The sequence below is a fragment of the Zalophus californianus genome, chromosome 7 (genome assembly GCF_009762305.2).
Source record: "Zalophus californianus isolate mZalCal1 chromosome 7, mZalCal1.pri.v2, whole genome shotgun sequence".
In the NCBI taxonomy this organism is placed as follows: Eukaryota; Metazoa; Chordata; class Mammalia; order Carnivora; family Otariidae; genus Zalophus; species Zalophus californianus.
In genome coordinates this window covers 126,968,752-126,983,810 of record NC_045601.1, presented here as the reverse complement: position 1 = coordinate 126,983,810, position 15,059 = coordinate 126,968,752, and the positions used below count along the sequence as shown (strand labels likewise).

Genomic DNA, 15,059 nt, shown 5'->3' with positions numbered 1-15,059 from the left:
CAGCTCCACTCTGAAATGTTTACAAAGGACTCTAGGAGTCAGTATGAATTCATGATGGTATCTCAGGGGTGAGATGTGAAACTGAACACAGATCCTCTTGCATTTAGCAAGGCCAAGCTTCCATGAAGAACAATTAGAATATATATATTTTAAGGTTTTTTTTTTTAAGACTTTATTTATTTATTGGGGGGGAGGGGGAGAGGGAAAGAGAGAATCCCAAGCAGAGTCTGTTCTGAACACAGAGCCCAACGCAGGAATATACAGAAGTTTCAGGTGCTCTATGCCAGGAACCAGGGCAGAGACCAGTATATATATTTTCTATTATCTCACAAATAGGCATAAAAACTATAGAGCATAAATACACAAGGAACTGCTACAACTAATAAATGTATCTTCTTAAATATACTCTTTCCTGGGGCGCCTGGGTGGCTCAGTTGGTTAAGCTTCTGCCTTTGGCTCAGGTCATGATCCCAGAGTCCTGGAATCAAGTCCCACATAAGGCTCCTTGTTCGGTGGGAGCCTGCTTCTCCCTCTGCCTGCCACTCCCCCTGCTTGTGACCACCCCCCCGACAAATAAATAAATAAAATCTTTAAACATACTCTTCCTTTTACTGAAGGATGATTTACATACTGTAAAAGTCCTCTGTTGTTAAGTGTAGAACTCAGTGATTTACAAAGTAAATTTAAAGTCATGCAGTAATTAACCACAATCTAGTTTTAGAATATTTCCATCACATATACCCCAAATCTCCTCCAGCCTATTTGCAGTCAATCACTGCTTTCTCCCCCCATTTCCTCAGGATTCTGGTCAATCTTGTTCTTAGGGAACATACAAGAGAAGGGTTAGTAGGACAAACTGTGATCAGCTGCTGGGCTTGAGCATGGGGCACTGAGGCTGCTACTTGGTTACTTTTTGGGGGTACTTCATTGTTATCTGCCATGATCCATCTAGTTGTTGGAGGGGCCAACTGGCAAATTAAATTGGAATTTGACAGAGACCACCGCCACAATGAGAGTGGCACACACCTTCCCCTTCCCCTGGGACTGGGTGTGCTTTAATTTACTATCTCTGTTGGGAAGGGGAGTGGTAGTGCCAGTTTGAGAAGCTTCCATTTAGCCATCATAATACTCTTTTTTTCTAAGATTTTTATTTATTTGAGAAATAGAGAGAGTGTGCACGAATGGGGGAGGGGCTGAGGAAGAGGGAATCTCAAGCAGACTCTACGCTGAGCGTGGAGCCTGACTCTGGGCTCGGCTCGATCTAAAACCAAGAGTCGGACGCTTAATTGACTGAGCCACCCAGGTGCCTGTCATAATACTCCTGATGGCTCCCTTAGGAACCAGTGTAAAGGTTCTTTCAACCACCAAGTATATCCATTCCATTTGTACTTTTAGGGACCAAATATGGGTGGGTCTGATAACCTAAAGGACCCACTGTTGGCTGGACCCAGGCTGGTACTCCATTTATTGCCTGGCTCCCTTATATTTCTACCCTAAAAGGGGGCTGTGTTGACAACTTAGGTCCTGGATATAACATCGATTTAGAACTTGTGTCCAACAATCCTCCAAAGGTCTGGGTGTTCCCCTTTCCTCAATGCATGATTACCGTGAGCAAATGTCCATAGGTCCCCTTGAAGAAAGATGGCGGATTCACTACTGAATTGTGTTTCAGGGCTCCTCATCATAGCACCCTGGCTTCTCTTCAGTTACTGAATTCTGGAATTGAGAATTGGCTCATGCCTAGCTGAGGAGGGGACTGTGGCTTTACTGGGCAACTGCCCTCAGCCTCTTCTTGATCTTTCTTGATTTCTTTAATGGTATAAATTAACACTAAGTTGGGCGCCTGGGTGGCTCAGTTGGTTAAGCGACTGCCTTCGGCTCAGGTCAGGATCCCAGAGTCCTGGGATCGAGTCCCGCATCAGGCTCCCTGCTCCTTGGGAGCCTGCTTCTCCCTCCGCCTCTCCCTCTCTGTCTCTCATGAATAAAAAAGTAAAAATCTTAAAAAAAAAAATTAACACTAAGTTGGGTAGTATTATTAATATTAGTAACCATTGCCTCTCTCCAGGTTACTCCTCCTGCCTGTTCTCTACTCCTCTCCCCTGTTCAGACTTTGCAGCTCATGGTGATAACTAAGCCTACCTTGTTTCTGATGGTTAAGGGTTGCCACATGGCCTCCGTCCATTCTCATCCTCTCATCCTCGCTGCAATCGGCCCCGTTCTGTAACAGCATCTCTAACCCTCAGCCTGGGCTCCAGAGGATAGCCACCACTGGTCTCAGAGAGGCTGGAGCCCTTCTCACCTGTGCGTTCCTTCTTGATTTGGTAGATGGAGTGTTTTCCAGGCCGCCTTACATAGTATATCCATTCCAACAAGCCTACCTTTAGGGGCCAGGTAGAGGAGAAGGAGGGGCTGGCGAAGTGGGAAGAAAACTAGGAGAGTAAGGTTGTCACTGAGCCTAGAAGAACAAGTGTGAAAGAAGGATGGGGGCCGGGATCAGATGAAGACTTTGTGATTTAGCAAGATGGAGATGTTTCAGCGGTAAAAATAAAAGCCTCGTTGGAATAGGTGGAGAAGAAAATTGAAGGGTGAGATAGTGATGTTTTACTGTGTCAGAGAGCAGAGAAAGGAGGCTGTTGCTGAAGGGGAACAGGGGCCACAGGGAGTTTTGTTTTTTTAAGATGGGCAATATTACAGGATGTTTGCATGTTGTTGGGAACGATGAACTGGAGAAGTAGAAATTTATTATGAGATAGAGAAGAGAGAGCTATTCTCAGAATCACACGTTTCTGAGCAGGAGATAGGACGCAGACCACAAATGGTGGATGCCCTTTGTGGGCCTATAAATATTTTTTATTGTAACAGAAAGGAAGGCAGAGCCCAAGTGTACAGATGGAGGTAAGTGGCAGGTTTTGTGGACAGTGATCAGGTGACTGTGCTTTTGTCCATTGGTTCTTTTCAAGGAAATCTGAGCTGGGGAGGTCTGTGCATTGTGCAGAAAGAGAACCAGATGGGAAGAATGCCCGGGAGGCTGGTGAGAGAATATAAGCCCTCCTTCTAAGCGAGGAGTCAGGACTCCTTTGAAAGTCTTTATTTTCTGCCTCTTTTTCCTGTACTGCCCCCTTTCCATGAGGATTTTCTTTCAGAGGTAAAGGATAGCACAAAGAAACCAATTCTTTTCTTCAGCCCTTGCTAGGTGAAAGAACACTTAAGTCTTTGCTTGCATGCAATAAACACAATTCCTTTTTTTTCTTGATATTTTTTCATTTCCTATTAAGCCTACAATTAAACTGAGGTGGCAAATTTGTGGAGAAAAGATGTCACTTGTAACAATACAACAAAGTCAACAAATATTTTCTGAGTTACCATGGAGAGTACTCTTCTGTAACGTTGACTCAAAGGCACAAAGATCCCTGGCCTCCAGATGTTTCCAGACAGGACACATAATCAACTATATATATTGTGTGAGAAGGTAACAAGTGCTATGAATGAAGGAGAATAGAAGGAAGGGAATAGAGAGTGTGGGGGAGGGAAGGTTGGAGAGTTGTGGTTTTAAATTAGGCAGTGAAGGTAAGTCCCACTAACAAGGTAACAGTTGAGCAAAAGTTTAAGGGGCATGAGGAAGTTCCTCAGCTATGTGATAATCTGGAGGAATATAACAGAACCAAAACTGGTGCTTAAAATGATCCCATTTGCCAACGACGCTGAGGGGAACTCTTAAGTAATCAGAGGAAGAGATGGCTCTGCTTCTACAAATTCCAAGGGAATAAAATGACAAAAGTGGAAAATCAACTGTAGATCTGCCTGAGCCACATAAAGGAGAATAACCGGATGTGGTATATTCCTGGAAAACAGAGTATCTTTAGAGAGATAGGTGCAGAGGTGAGAGAGAGGGAGAGCATGGGGAAATATTTGGAAAGATCTAAATAAATTAGATAGATATTTTTTAAAAAGATTTTATTTTTTAAGTAATCTCTACCCCCAACATGGGGCTCAAACTCACTACCCCGAGATCAAGAGTCACATGCTCTACTGACTAAGCCAGCCAGGTGCCCCTATTAGTGGATAGATTCTTAATTCCATGAATCAAGGATTGGAACCAACTAATGGGGAGAGCTCTGGGTGGGCACCAAGAGAAAGCTGCTTATTATAGTGAGAATGTAGATCATGATAATAAAAGGTTTGTGAGCACCCAGATCAGGGTGAGTATTTTACTTCCCTGATCCACAGGCAACTACTTTTTATTTTTATACCCACTGCACAGTCACATATGTTTGTTTTCTGGTTGCATGTTTTTATTTTCCCTAAATTCTGCACGTCAGTCACATCCAGAGTAGGCACATTTTATTTGTCCCTGATGAGCATTTAGCAGCTGGTTCTCTAAAATTCAAGTCCGAAATAAAATCCATTAGCAATCATTTGATACCTGGTGTGGCAGTCCCAGTTTAAGCCTGAACTGGATTATCCTTCCTGGTTCAGGCTATGTCCTGAGAACTGGAGAGACGGACCTAATAGGAATCTCATTTTAATTATAATGAGAATCCTCCCCACTGGAAGTCAATCCTCTGAAGGGAAAGGAGTCAGTGAGATATCCTTGGTCCAGAAAGGAGAGAAGAGGTGATATTGAGCACTGTATAACGTCTATTTTCTGTTACACGGTTCACACTTCCTGGTGCGAGGAGACAGCCACAAGTTAAATAGAGGGATGCGTTTGTCAAAAAACCTGTCAGACATCAGGAACTCAGAAAAGGCCTGATCTGAAACTCACGAAATACAAAGTTGGGGAGGGACAGTCTTCCCTTGCCAGTAAAGTGCTCGGCAAGGTTCAGCCGCAAAGTCGTGCCCGTGGCCTTGGTGGCTTTAGCACAGAGTGGCCCACAGAAATGGAGGCAGCAGCAGAGTGGCTGCCTCAGCCATGTTAAAAAACCAAAACTGAACCGAGTAAATTCGATCTACTTGGCTCTATTGTGATTCATAAATTGGACAGCATCTCATCTAGCATGTAGAGGTCAGCTCCGAGGAGGAAGTGTTCAAAATGGAAAGTTTTTATAGGAAGGAGGGTGGGGCAAGAAGTTATTAGCAAAAGAAAAGAAAGGATTGTTTCAGGCACAGTCACCTGCCCCTTAGAGGGAAGGACAGGCTGTCTTGTTAGGTTGATTACCTTACCTTCTTTTGGAGGTTGGAGAAGGGCCCCTGTGACAAGATTCCTTATTGATGCTGATCAGAAAATTCCCAACTGACTGGTTAAGACTGAGTTTCTGGGGGAAGCTGAAACTGCAATTACGTTGTGTATCAAGTTCAGATTTGGTGATCTGGCCTAAATGATGCCATTTTGGGCCTGTGAGTTTTCTTCTTAACAGCGGCAGTGGCAGTGACACTGGTGGCCCGGTGGTGGGGCGTGGACCTGAGTTGGTTCAGCCCAGCACTGTCAGGCTGTGATTTTAGCAGACAGAATTAGTGGCAACAGCAGCCACACGCTGCTTGTACAGGGTCCCCAGGCCAGTGAGGCCTTGAGCAGAGCCAGTGCAGGAATAGAACAGCAGATGGTTCTAGGCCATGGAGCAGGAATCTGGAACCAGACTGCCAGGTTCAAATCTTGCATCTGCCTTTGACTAGCCTTTAAGCCTTTAACCTTACTGTGTCTCTTTTCTTCTCAGTAAATAATATCCAGCTCATAGGGATTTTTATAGAGATTATATAAATTATACATGAAAGCACAGCTCTTAAGAGATAGTGATTGACAATAGTAAGCACGCAATCAACGTTAGTTTCATCATCCGTAGGCTATCTCACACCGGTCCAGCCCAATAGTACTTGGTATTCACACCGTTTAATGGCATGAAATACCAGAGTATTGGTAGCAACCTAAAGTCTAACTAGAAGAGAAGGAAAGTGAAGGACACTAAACAGCCATTGTTGCCTCTATTATATATTTGCCAAATGTTTACAATATGCCAGGCACCGTTCTAGGCGATTTATAATTCTGGAATGTCAAGAATTTAAGAACTCACTATTTAACTATGGGTGAGGGTGTGGGCGGATAGGAGCCAAAATTTTCCACTGTCCATTTTTTAGGCTTTTTGCGTTTTTTGAACAAACATGTATTACAAAACATCTTTGCTTTTCAGTGCCACACACGGTAGTTCATATCCCTTCTATCACTATTAAAATTATACAAAGACTACCGCACCGGGGCACCAGGCAGATCGTCATTCAAATAAAGCAAACTACTTACGACGCTAATTAATTGGGACCGAAGGACGAGCCGGGCGGGTCGAGCAACAAACCGCAGGCGGGCCAGCCCGCGACTACTGGGGGAGGCGCACTTTCGCGGGCAAGTCAGAAGCCCCGGGCAGCCGGTCACGTGACTCCTGGGGCTGCCCGCGCTCCCCACCACTCCCAGCCAAGAAGCCACGTTGGCGGCGTTCCTCGGCCAGAGGAGGGGGTGTGGCAAGGGCCCGTGCGTGGTGCGTGCCCCGCCCCCTTCCGGAGCCCGGATGAAGAGTAACGCCATTACCGCCGGAGCCGCGGAGAGCACTGGCGGGCGGTGACTGGACACCGGATCGGCTGCGCCATGAGATTCCTCTCCCGCCTGCTTCTGCTTCTCTTGCTCGTGTTCCCCGCTACCCTCTTGCTCCGCAGCGGCCCTGGAGGTGAGGCGAAGGGGGTAGGCGGCGGGTCCTGGCCGGGAAGGAGACGCCAGCGACAGCCAAGTTTTGAAGCTGGAGGTGGCAGCGGCTCCTGGGTCCGGCGTCCGTCCCGCCAGCCTCTCCCCACCCCTCCCCGACCCCCGGCTTGTAGTAGGGGGGGTCCTAGCGCGCGCGGGGCGAACCCCCGCTAGGGCCTCTGCCCCTTCCAGCGGAGCGCGGGGCAGTGCCGGGCGACCTTGCTTGGTGGCCGCCCCTAGCCTTGGGTTTCTCCCCTGGCCCGGGACCCGCGCCTGCAGCTGTGGCCGGAGTTGGTGGGTCCTCGGCTTAGGGAAGAGGGCGAGGGGGCAGTGAGCACAGCTGCACCCTGAGCGCGCTGCAGCCCGTTGTATTTCTTCTGGCCGCCTCCGCTCCACCCCCATCCGCTCTGGGCTGACGTGTCTTTGGCTTCCACGTTGGGAGTCTTCCTTCATTCATTTACTGAAACCCGTGGTTTCTACACACTTAAACTCTTAGAGCATCTCCGCCCCCTCACCTCCTTTCTGGTCATCTCCCAGTTTATCAGCTCCTGACCCCTGTGTGTTACCAGGAGTCTTCATTTCAGAAAAACTCCGCATCTTCGCCTTCATTGTCCACCCCTACTCCCAGGCCGACTGAGGAATCCTGCCTATTACTTGAGCCCTCATTTTTCTTCTTCCTTTTTTCTATAACTTTTTTTGTTTTGTGGAAGCATCGCATTGCCCTGGGGGGAGGGGGGGATCGAATTCGACATTATAGGCGTATTTCGGTTTATTCTTTCCCAACAGTTAATCTGGTGTGAAAATAACAGAACATTAAAGATGTGGAAACTTGTCTTTTTGCCCTGGTTCTATTATGAACTTCAGTTTTCTAATCTGTAAAAGTCAGTCTGACTAAACGATCACTAGAATTCCTTTCATTCTGTAAGTTTAAGCAAGCTGTATGGCAAAACGAATGATAGTGACAGGTATCCCCGAGTGCTTTTGCAAAGAAAAGTGAAGTGAGACTGGTTTCTCTTTAGTGGGTAGAAAAGCAAATGAGAGAATTAACCAAACCTGTTAATGAATTCATTTGCAGGTTTAAAGAGGGATTCTTTTTCTTTGAGTTGCTTGCTGGTTTGTTTTTATTTGGCTTTTTAAAGAAAATTTGACAGTTGTACTTACTTAGAATCCAGAGTATGTTTTTCAGGTTTGAAAACATTTTCTTTTTTAAGGAAAAAAGAAAAAAGAAACCTGAATTGTATCTAAACCTAACTGGATATCTTTAAACATTTTTTTGTGAGGAGTGGTCTTTCTTTCAAAGGATATTTTTTTCTTAATTTTTCCAACTGAGAATTGCTAGACTTTTTAGGCACAAAATTGTTACTGGTTAATATTAATACCTACTGAAATGTACGGTGAAAAGCCATTGTACATATTTAGTCTTGAAATTTAAGTCCAACTTAAAATTATGTCAGTTTAGGTATTTTTCTTACTAGTTTTAGAAAATGACTTGTAAATTATGAATGCACTGTCTTTTTTCAGCAAACAGTAGAAGCTGTTTTTTAGTTCATAATGTGTGGTTCAGTGTTCTTTAATGTTTTACATAAATCTTAACAGCCGGTAAAAACTCAAGGAAGTGGAAAGGGCTTAAAATGCAGAGTCCTTAACATACACTGTTTTTCCTGGGTATTGCAGCATGTACACATGCTTCCTTTCCCACATTTTTCTCCCTCCTGAATTGCCACATCATCATTCTTTCTGAGAAATGTTGGAAGAGTCACTAGAACTTTGAAATTTCTTTTGAGTGTCTTGCCTGAGATTTAATACGACTTATTTAGAGAACTTTTGCCTATAAAATTATAATTTCTTGGCCTTACAGTTCTGCTTAATTTTTTTTTTTAAGATTTTATTTATTTGACAGAGACAGCGAGAGAGGGAACACAAGCAGGGGTAGTGGGAGAGGGAGAAGCAGGCTTCCCGTGGAGCAGGGAGCCCGATGCGGGGCTCGATCCCAGGACCCCGGGATCACGACCTGAGCCAAAGGCAGATATTCAATGACTGAGACACTCAGGCGCCCCAGTTACGGTTAATTTTTAAGTGTAGGGGAAATAAAGTACTTAAAACATGTTTGAAGCCATATGCAAATAGATGCATGCTTTCAATGCTATAAACCCTGAAGTTGCCAGTATAGTTTTTATTTTACGAAATGTGCTTTATGCAAGCTAGTTTTTACCGTGGATGCCATATAAGTATTTGTTCCTTGGACTTACATGCTATTAAGTTCTAAGAGTTTGAGTTGTAGTCAACTTTAATAAATGTTTCTTGCCTAGTTAATTGAGGTTGCTATTTTCTCAATTTTAGACCTGAGAAGGGTTTTTTTTTTTTGTATGGTTAATAGGATTAAATTTTGGAGCTGCTTACTTTTATTTTTTAAGATTTTATTTATTTATTTGACAGCGCGCACAAGTGCACACAAGCAGGTGGAGGGGCAGAAGGAGTGGGAGAAGTAGGCTCCCCTTGGAGCAAGGAGCCTGACGGGGCGGTGGAGGAAGGGTGATGTGGGGCTTGATCCCAGGACCCTAGGACCATTACTGAGCTGAAAGCAGACTCTCAACCGACTGAGCCACCCACGCACCCCTGGGGTGTCTTAGTTTTAAAACAAACTTAAAGTTTTTTATCTGAGCTCCAAGGCATCTTTAGTTTCAGCAGTTTATTTTCCCAACAGTTAAGTGCTTTTGAAAATTAAACAGCATTTCCCATTAAAGTTAACATATTGTTGGTAAGACTGTCGATAAGATAAAATCATGGATATTCTAGATGCATTGTAATTTGGTATCTTTCAAGAGAACTGGGAAATTGAATTACTCCAAGGGGGAAAATGTATTGCCTATACCTGGGACTAAAAAAGCACTGGTATGCCAGGGGTAAAGGTTAACTGCTTGTTTTGTATTTTATTGTTAGGCTCATTAGCTACAGCTCAGGATCTTACAGAAGATGAAGAAACAGTGGAAGATTCAATAATCGAAGATGAAGATGATGAAGCAGAGGTGGAAGAAGATGAACCTACAGATTTGGTTAGTGTTCTATACAATGTAATTCATGCTCATATCATTTCTAGAATTTATCCTTTTTTTTAATTAAAGATTTTATTTATTTGACAGAGAGGGAGAGCACAAGCAGGGGGAGTGGCAGGCAGAAGGAGAGGGAGAAGCAGACTCCCCGCTAAGCAGGGAGCGTGATGTGGGCCTCAATCCCAGGACCCTGGGATCATGACCTTAGCTAAAGGCAGACTCTTAACCAACTGAGCCACCCAGGCACCCCTAGCATTCATCTTTTTATAGACAAATTTGATATTAAAATTCTTGCTTTTAGGGGTTTGTTACTGTGATCAGAGTGGATTGAAGTTGGGAGATGGGGCAGTGACTGAGGATGGATCATGGTATTTTCTTGCACATGGAAGGAGACATGAAACAGAACAATTAAAGATCATATGGACATGAGTCTAAGAGGGTACAGAGTGGGAATGGCACTGGATCAGTGTTGATAGATTTGGGATGCATGCTACTTAGCTTTTTGACTTTGAGTAGCTTCTCTCTCTGGATCTTTTTTTCCTTCATTCAGTAAGCAAATATTTACTGGGTCCATACTGTGTGCTAGGAACTTTTCCCAGTGCTGGAGTAAACAAACCAGGTATTTGCTCTCATGGAGTTTCTGTTCTTGGGGTAATATATATGTGTTTTGGTGTCAGGAAGTGAGGAGCAGGCAGTAAACAGTATATAAAATGTGTCCTGTGAAGAGGAAGGGGCTTAGAGAAGATCTCTTAAATTTTTTTCTGAAATTTTTACTATGAAATTACAGTAAAACAGAATGTTGGGCTAGAATCAAGATCATTGCAGCATGCTTCTAGCTAGTTTTATTTCCTCTCTTGGACTATAATGTATCCTGCACAAATTTTTAAACTCCAGAATCAGTCCTCTTCACAGACTTAGCAACACATTGCCTTCAGTGTCAGAAAACGAAGGCCATCAAGTGTGAACTCTATCAAATTTCTACTTCTAAAGATATTATTCACTCATCCTTTCTACATTTTCTCCTTTAAAAATAGTTGTCTTTGCTCTTTCTAAGGCTAGCCCTACCACCTGTGTGCTTGTCCCCATCTCGTCCTGTGGGATTTTATATTATTCTTTCCTTCTGTAACTTCATTGTTCCTTCTCAGTGACTTGATTCTGTTAAGTTATGCATGTGCTTATAATATGCCACTTCCTTATTCCTCCGCTTTAAGTTGCTACATATTTTCTTTTCTTTACCAGCACATATCTTAAAAAGAGTAAGCTGTACCACTCTACTTACTTCACATTTGTACTGTGGTCTGGTCCGATGTAGCTAGTAAAACTGTTCTTGCTAAGTCACCACTGACCTAATTGCGAAATTCCTGGCCTGTTTTTCATTGTTAACCTGTTCGAACCCTTGTTAGCATTTGTAGCATTTGCGGAGTACCCCTTCCTTGAGTCTCTTCATGTTGGCTTCTGTTCCCCGCCCCTTTAGTTTCCTCTGCCCAGCTGCTGCTGCTTGGTCTCTACCACCTTCCCTCCCTCTGCTTGGCTCCTTAATGTTGATGAAACACATGGTTTCAACCAGCACCACCTTTTACCGATGACCTTCAGATCTTGTCTCTAGCTATTTACCTTACTGAGCTCCATACCTTTATTTCCACTCTCTGCCGGATAGCACCATCTGGATACTCCATTCATACCTGAAATTTTATATCTTCAAAATGGAATTCAGCTTTTACCATCCATCCCACCTCCATAAACTATTTTCTGTTTTGATAACGGCTCTAGTGGTTCAAGCTCTTGCCTTAGGACTTCCATTTCTTTTTATCCCACAACCCATTAATCAAATCTTCGGGGTGATTTCCCTTAACCATTTCTCAAGTATACTCTTTCCTCCTTATTACAGCTTATGGTTTCTGCCTTCTTGTCTCTGGTCTCTTCCTATTTGTGGGTCTCTTTTCTCAAAAGTAGAAATTCACTAACTCTTACTAAATGAAGGGTATCATTAAGGATACTTAATATATAACATCAAACAATTGCACAGTCATCGAACAAATGTCTGAGTGTCTTCTCTTGAGTGTATGAGCTGGGTGTGAAGAATTTTTAAAGTATAAGACAGTCTTTGCCCTTGAGAAGTCTGTCTATTGGGAGAGAGAGTGTTTTACATAAGTGAGAAAAGCAAAATGCCAATAAACAGTGGTGCCCTTAAGCATCTCAATTTATTAAAGACCTGAACACTTCAAGTGTATGAGTATCTCTCATTCCTAAATGATAATCCTCATTGATGCCTACAGAAGTGCTGCACTGAGGATTAAAATTTTTTTAAAGGTAAATTTTTTTAAGATTTCATTTATTTGTTTGACAGAATGAGTGGGGGAAAGGGGCAGAGGGAGAGGGAGAAGCAGGCTCCCCACTGAGCAGGGAGCCAGATGCGGGTCTCGATCCCAGGACCCTGGGATTATGACCTAAGCTGAAGGCAGATGCTTAACCAACTGAGCCACCCAGGTGCCCCGAGGATTAAAATTTTAAATTAAAATTTGTTCACATTTTGTAACTACTTCATTGAGATATAATTTACATATCATACTATTAACCTGTTTTAAACATATAATTCAACAATCCATAGTAAATGTACCAAGTTGAGCAACTCTGAATTTTAGGACCTTTCCATTATCCCAGTATGATCCTGCTCACTTTTTTTTTTTAAACCACTTCTTCCAAGTTGTGTGACATCTTCTCACAGGAAAATTGTTCTGTGAGGGGGAAAATAAATACTGTTTGTTTTAACTGCGAATTAAATGTTCCTTTGAAAGACACTGTTTTTAAACTTTTTTCAAACTAGACAGATAAAAGTTTACCAACCCATGCTCTAGAACCTTACAGTTCCAAAATGTGGCTTGAGTACCTGCAGCCTTGGTTTTTCCTGGGTGCTTTTAGAAATACAGAATTTCAGGCTTTCCCTAGAACTGTATCAGAGCTGCATAAAATCCCCAGGGGATTAGTATGCATGTTATTCTTTGAGATGCACCACTCTGGAAGTTTTATGTTAACTGATGAGATACACTGAAATTCATACCACTACTAATCCCAGCAAAGTCTTGGAGAAGAAGTATTTTGTCCCAAATCTAGTGAAGTCATTATTTTTAAATGATGTATTTTCCTCCATAATTATCTTTCTAATGTTGTTTTTGTTAGGCTGAAGATAAAGAGGAAGAAGATGTATCTGGTGAACCTGAAGCTTCGCCAAGTGCAGATACAACTATCCTGTTTGTGAAAGGAGAAGGTAATAGAGAAATGTTAGTTTTAACTCAGACATAGGAATTTTTCAAATGACAAGCTCACTTTTTTGGGGAAGCGTTAGTAATGCCTAAGACCTTTATTCATCTTTTCTCTTTCTTACATTACAAGTATGGTATAAATACGTATTTCAAAAAAATCCTCTTAATGTGTGATTACCCATATCTATAAGGTAGTATTCCTGGCATTTAAACTAAGGGGGAAATTAAATACTATCTATTTTAATTAGAAGTTAAATGTTCTTTTGGAAGAAACTGTTTTTCAACTTTTTTCAAATTGCCACAGTAAACTGATTCATAATTTGAGTGTAAATATTAGTGAAATATTAAATCTGTATGATTAGGCCTGGATTAGAGCCCAGTTTCATTAAAAGAAAATAATGATGTCTTATATTTATGGAGAGCTGTAAATAAACACTGTGCTCAGTATTTTGTGTGCATTCATTTAATCTTAACAGAAACCGTATGAGGATAGTTACTGTTAAACTGAGGTTTAGGGGCGCCTGGGTGGCTCAGTTGGTTAAGCGACTGCCTTCGGCTCAGGTCATGATCCTGGAGTCCCGGGATTGAGTCCCGCATCGGGCTCCCTGCTCAGCAGGGAGTCTGCTTCTCCCTCTGACCCTCTTCCCTCTCGTGCTCTCTATCTCTCATTCTCTCTCTCTCTCAAATAAATAAATAAAATCTTTAAAAAAAATAAAATAAATTGAGGTTTAGAGAGGTGAAGAACGTGTCCAGGGTTACTCATTTGGTAAATAGATTTTGAAGACGGACCCAGATGAGTCTGTCCCAAAGCCTCTGCTAAATTGGGTGAAACTCAGCTCTGTAGGCCACATATAATTATTGAAGACTTTCCTTTTTGAAGTTATTAATTATCTTGGTCTTCTCAAGTTTTGTTTTATTCCCACATATATTTGAATTTAATGCCTACAAAAAGTATGATTTGATTAAGAGATTTTTCCTTTTTTTTTTAATAGCTTCCTCATTGGGTTGTACCTTCAAATTTGTGTTTTGACTGATTGCTTAAAGTGGTATGGGTTACCGGGTTAATTTTTTTCTTTTTTTTAAATATTTTATTTATTTATTTGACAGAGACAGCAAGAGAGGGAACACAAGCAGGGAGAGTGGGAGAGGGAGAAGCAGGCTTCCCGCTGAGCAGGGCTACCTGAGCCAAAGGCAGATGTTTAACGACTGAGCCACCTAGGCGCCCCTAATTTTTTTTTTTCCAATACTTTAACAGATACTATGATTTTCAGGTGGACCTCTTAGACTTACCTTTCTGTCATTCTTATCTGCACAGATAACAGATAATAAGTTGGAAGTGACTTCAAGACAAGTAGTCCCACTGCAAGATAATCTTACTGCTAAAAGTACACAACTCATTCTTAGACCACACAGCGTGGAAGTGATAGAGTCTAACACTGAGATGCTCCGTTCAGTTCTGAAGTTAGAATGCTGGAGTACAGACAAGGGTTTTAGTTTATATACCAATTGTAATCAGTTACTAGGGGGTAACTGGAGTGCACTACTGAAAGAGATTCTGAAACCAGGTCCATTTGTAGAAAAGGGTACCCAAATCCCTAGTAATGTCTATTATTTTGTGTGCTTTGAACATTTTGTAATCTTCTGGTTTCTTTTTGTTTGTTTGTTTCTTAGATTTTCCAGCGAATAACATTGTGAAGTTCCTAGTAGGCTTTACAAACAAGGGTACAGAAGATTTTATTGTTGAATCCTTAGATGCCTCATTCCGTTATCCTCAGGACTACCAGTTTTATATCCAGAATTTCACAGCTCTTCCTCTGAACACTGTAGTACCACCCCAGAGACAGGCAACTTTTGAATATTCCTTCATTCCTGCAGAGCCCATGGGTGGACGACCCTTTGGTCTAGTCATCAATCTGAACTACAAAGATTTGAATGTAAGGCCCTCTAAACCTTTTTTTTTTTTTTTAAGTTAGAGATGGATGAGGACAGTTGACATTGTTTGATGAATACGCTTAAATTTATTCATTCAAGTGCCTGTTTATGGTTGGAACTGTGATGGGCAACAGAGAGGCAAAAATAAGTTGC

The 15,059-nt window shown here is 42.4% G+C and overlaps 1 protein-coding gene and 1 long non-coding RNA gene across 5 annotated transcripts in view; one reads left to right on the top strand and one right to left on the bottom strand.

Annotated features, from left to right (window-relative positions):
- Nucleotides 1-6,363, bottom strand: part of LOC118357200 — a 59,533-nt gene extending 53,170 nt beyond the window's left edge. For both annotated transcript variants that reach the window (XR_004820215.1, XR_004820216.1), the window contains exon 1: nt 6,233-6,363. This is a non-coding gene — a long non-coding RNA (uncharacterized LOC118357200). The remainder of the gene's footprint in view (nt 1-6,232) is intronic.
- Nucleotides 6,364-6,475: 112 nt separating this feature from the next.
- Nucleotides 6,476-15,059, top strand: part of SSR1 (signal sequence receptor subunit 1) — a 37,855-nt gene continuing 29,271 nt past the window's right edge. For 2 of the 3 annotated variants that reach the window (XM_027602708.1, XM_027602710.1), the window contains exons 1-4: nt 6,476-6,650; nt 9,605-9,717; nt 12,892-12,979; nt 14,646-14,908. In XM_027602708.1, the coding sequence (XP_027458509.1) occupies nt 6,572-6,650; nt 9,605-9,717; nt 12,892-12,979; nt 14,646-14,908 (543 nt within the window). In that variant the 5' untranslated portion in view covers nt 6,476-6,571. The remainder of the gene's footprint in view (nt 6,651-9,604; nt 9,718-12,891; nt 12,980-14,645; nt 14,909-15,059) is intronic. The other variant, XM_027602709.1, reaches the window with a different exon arrangement.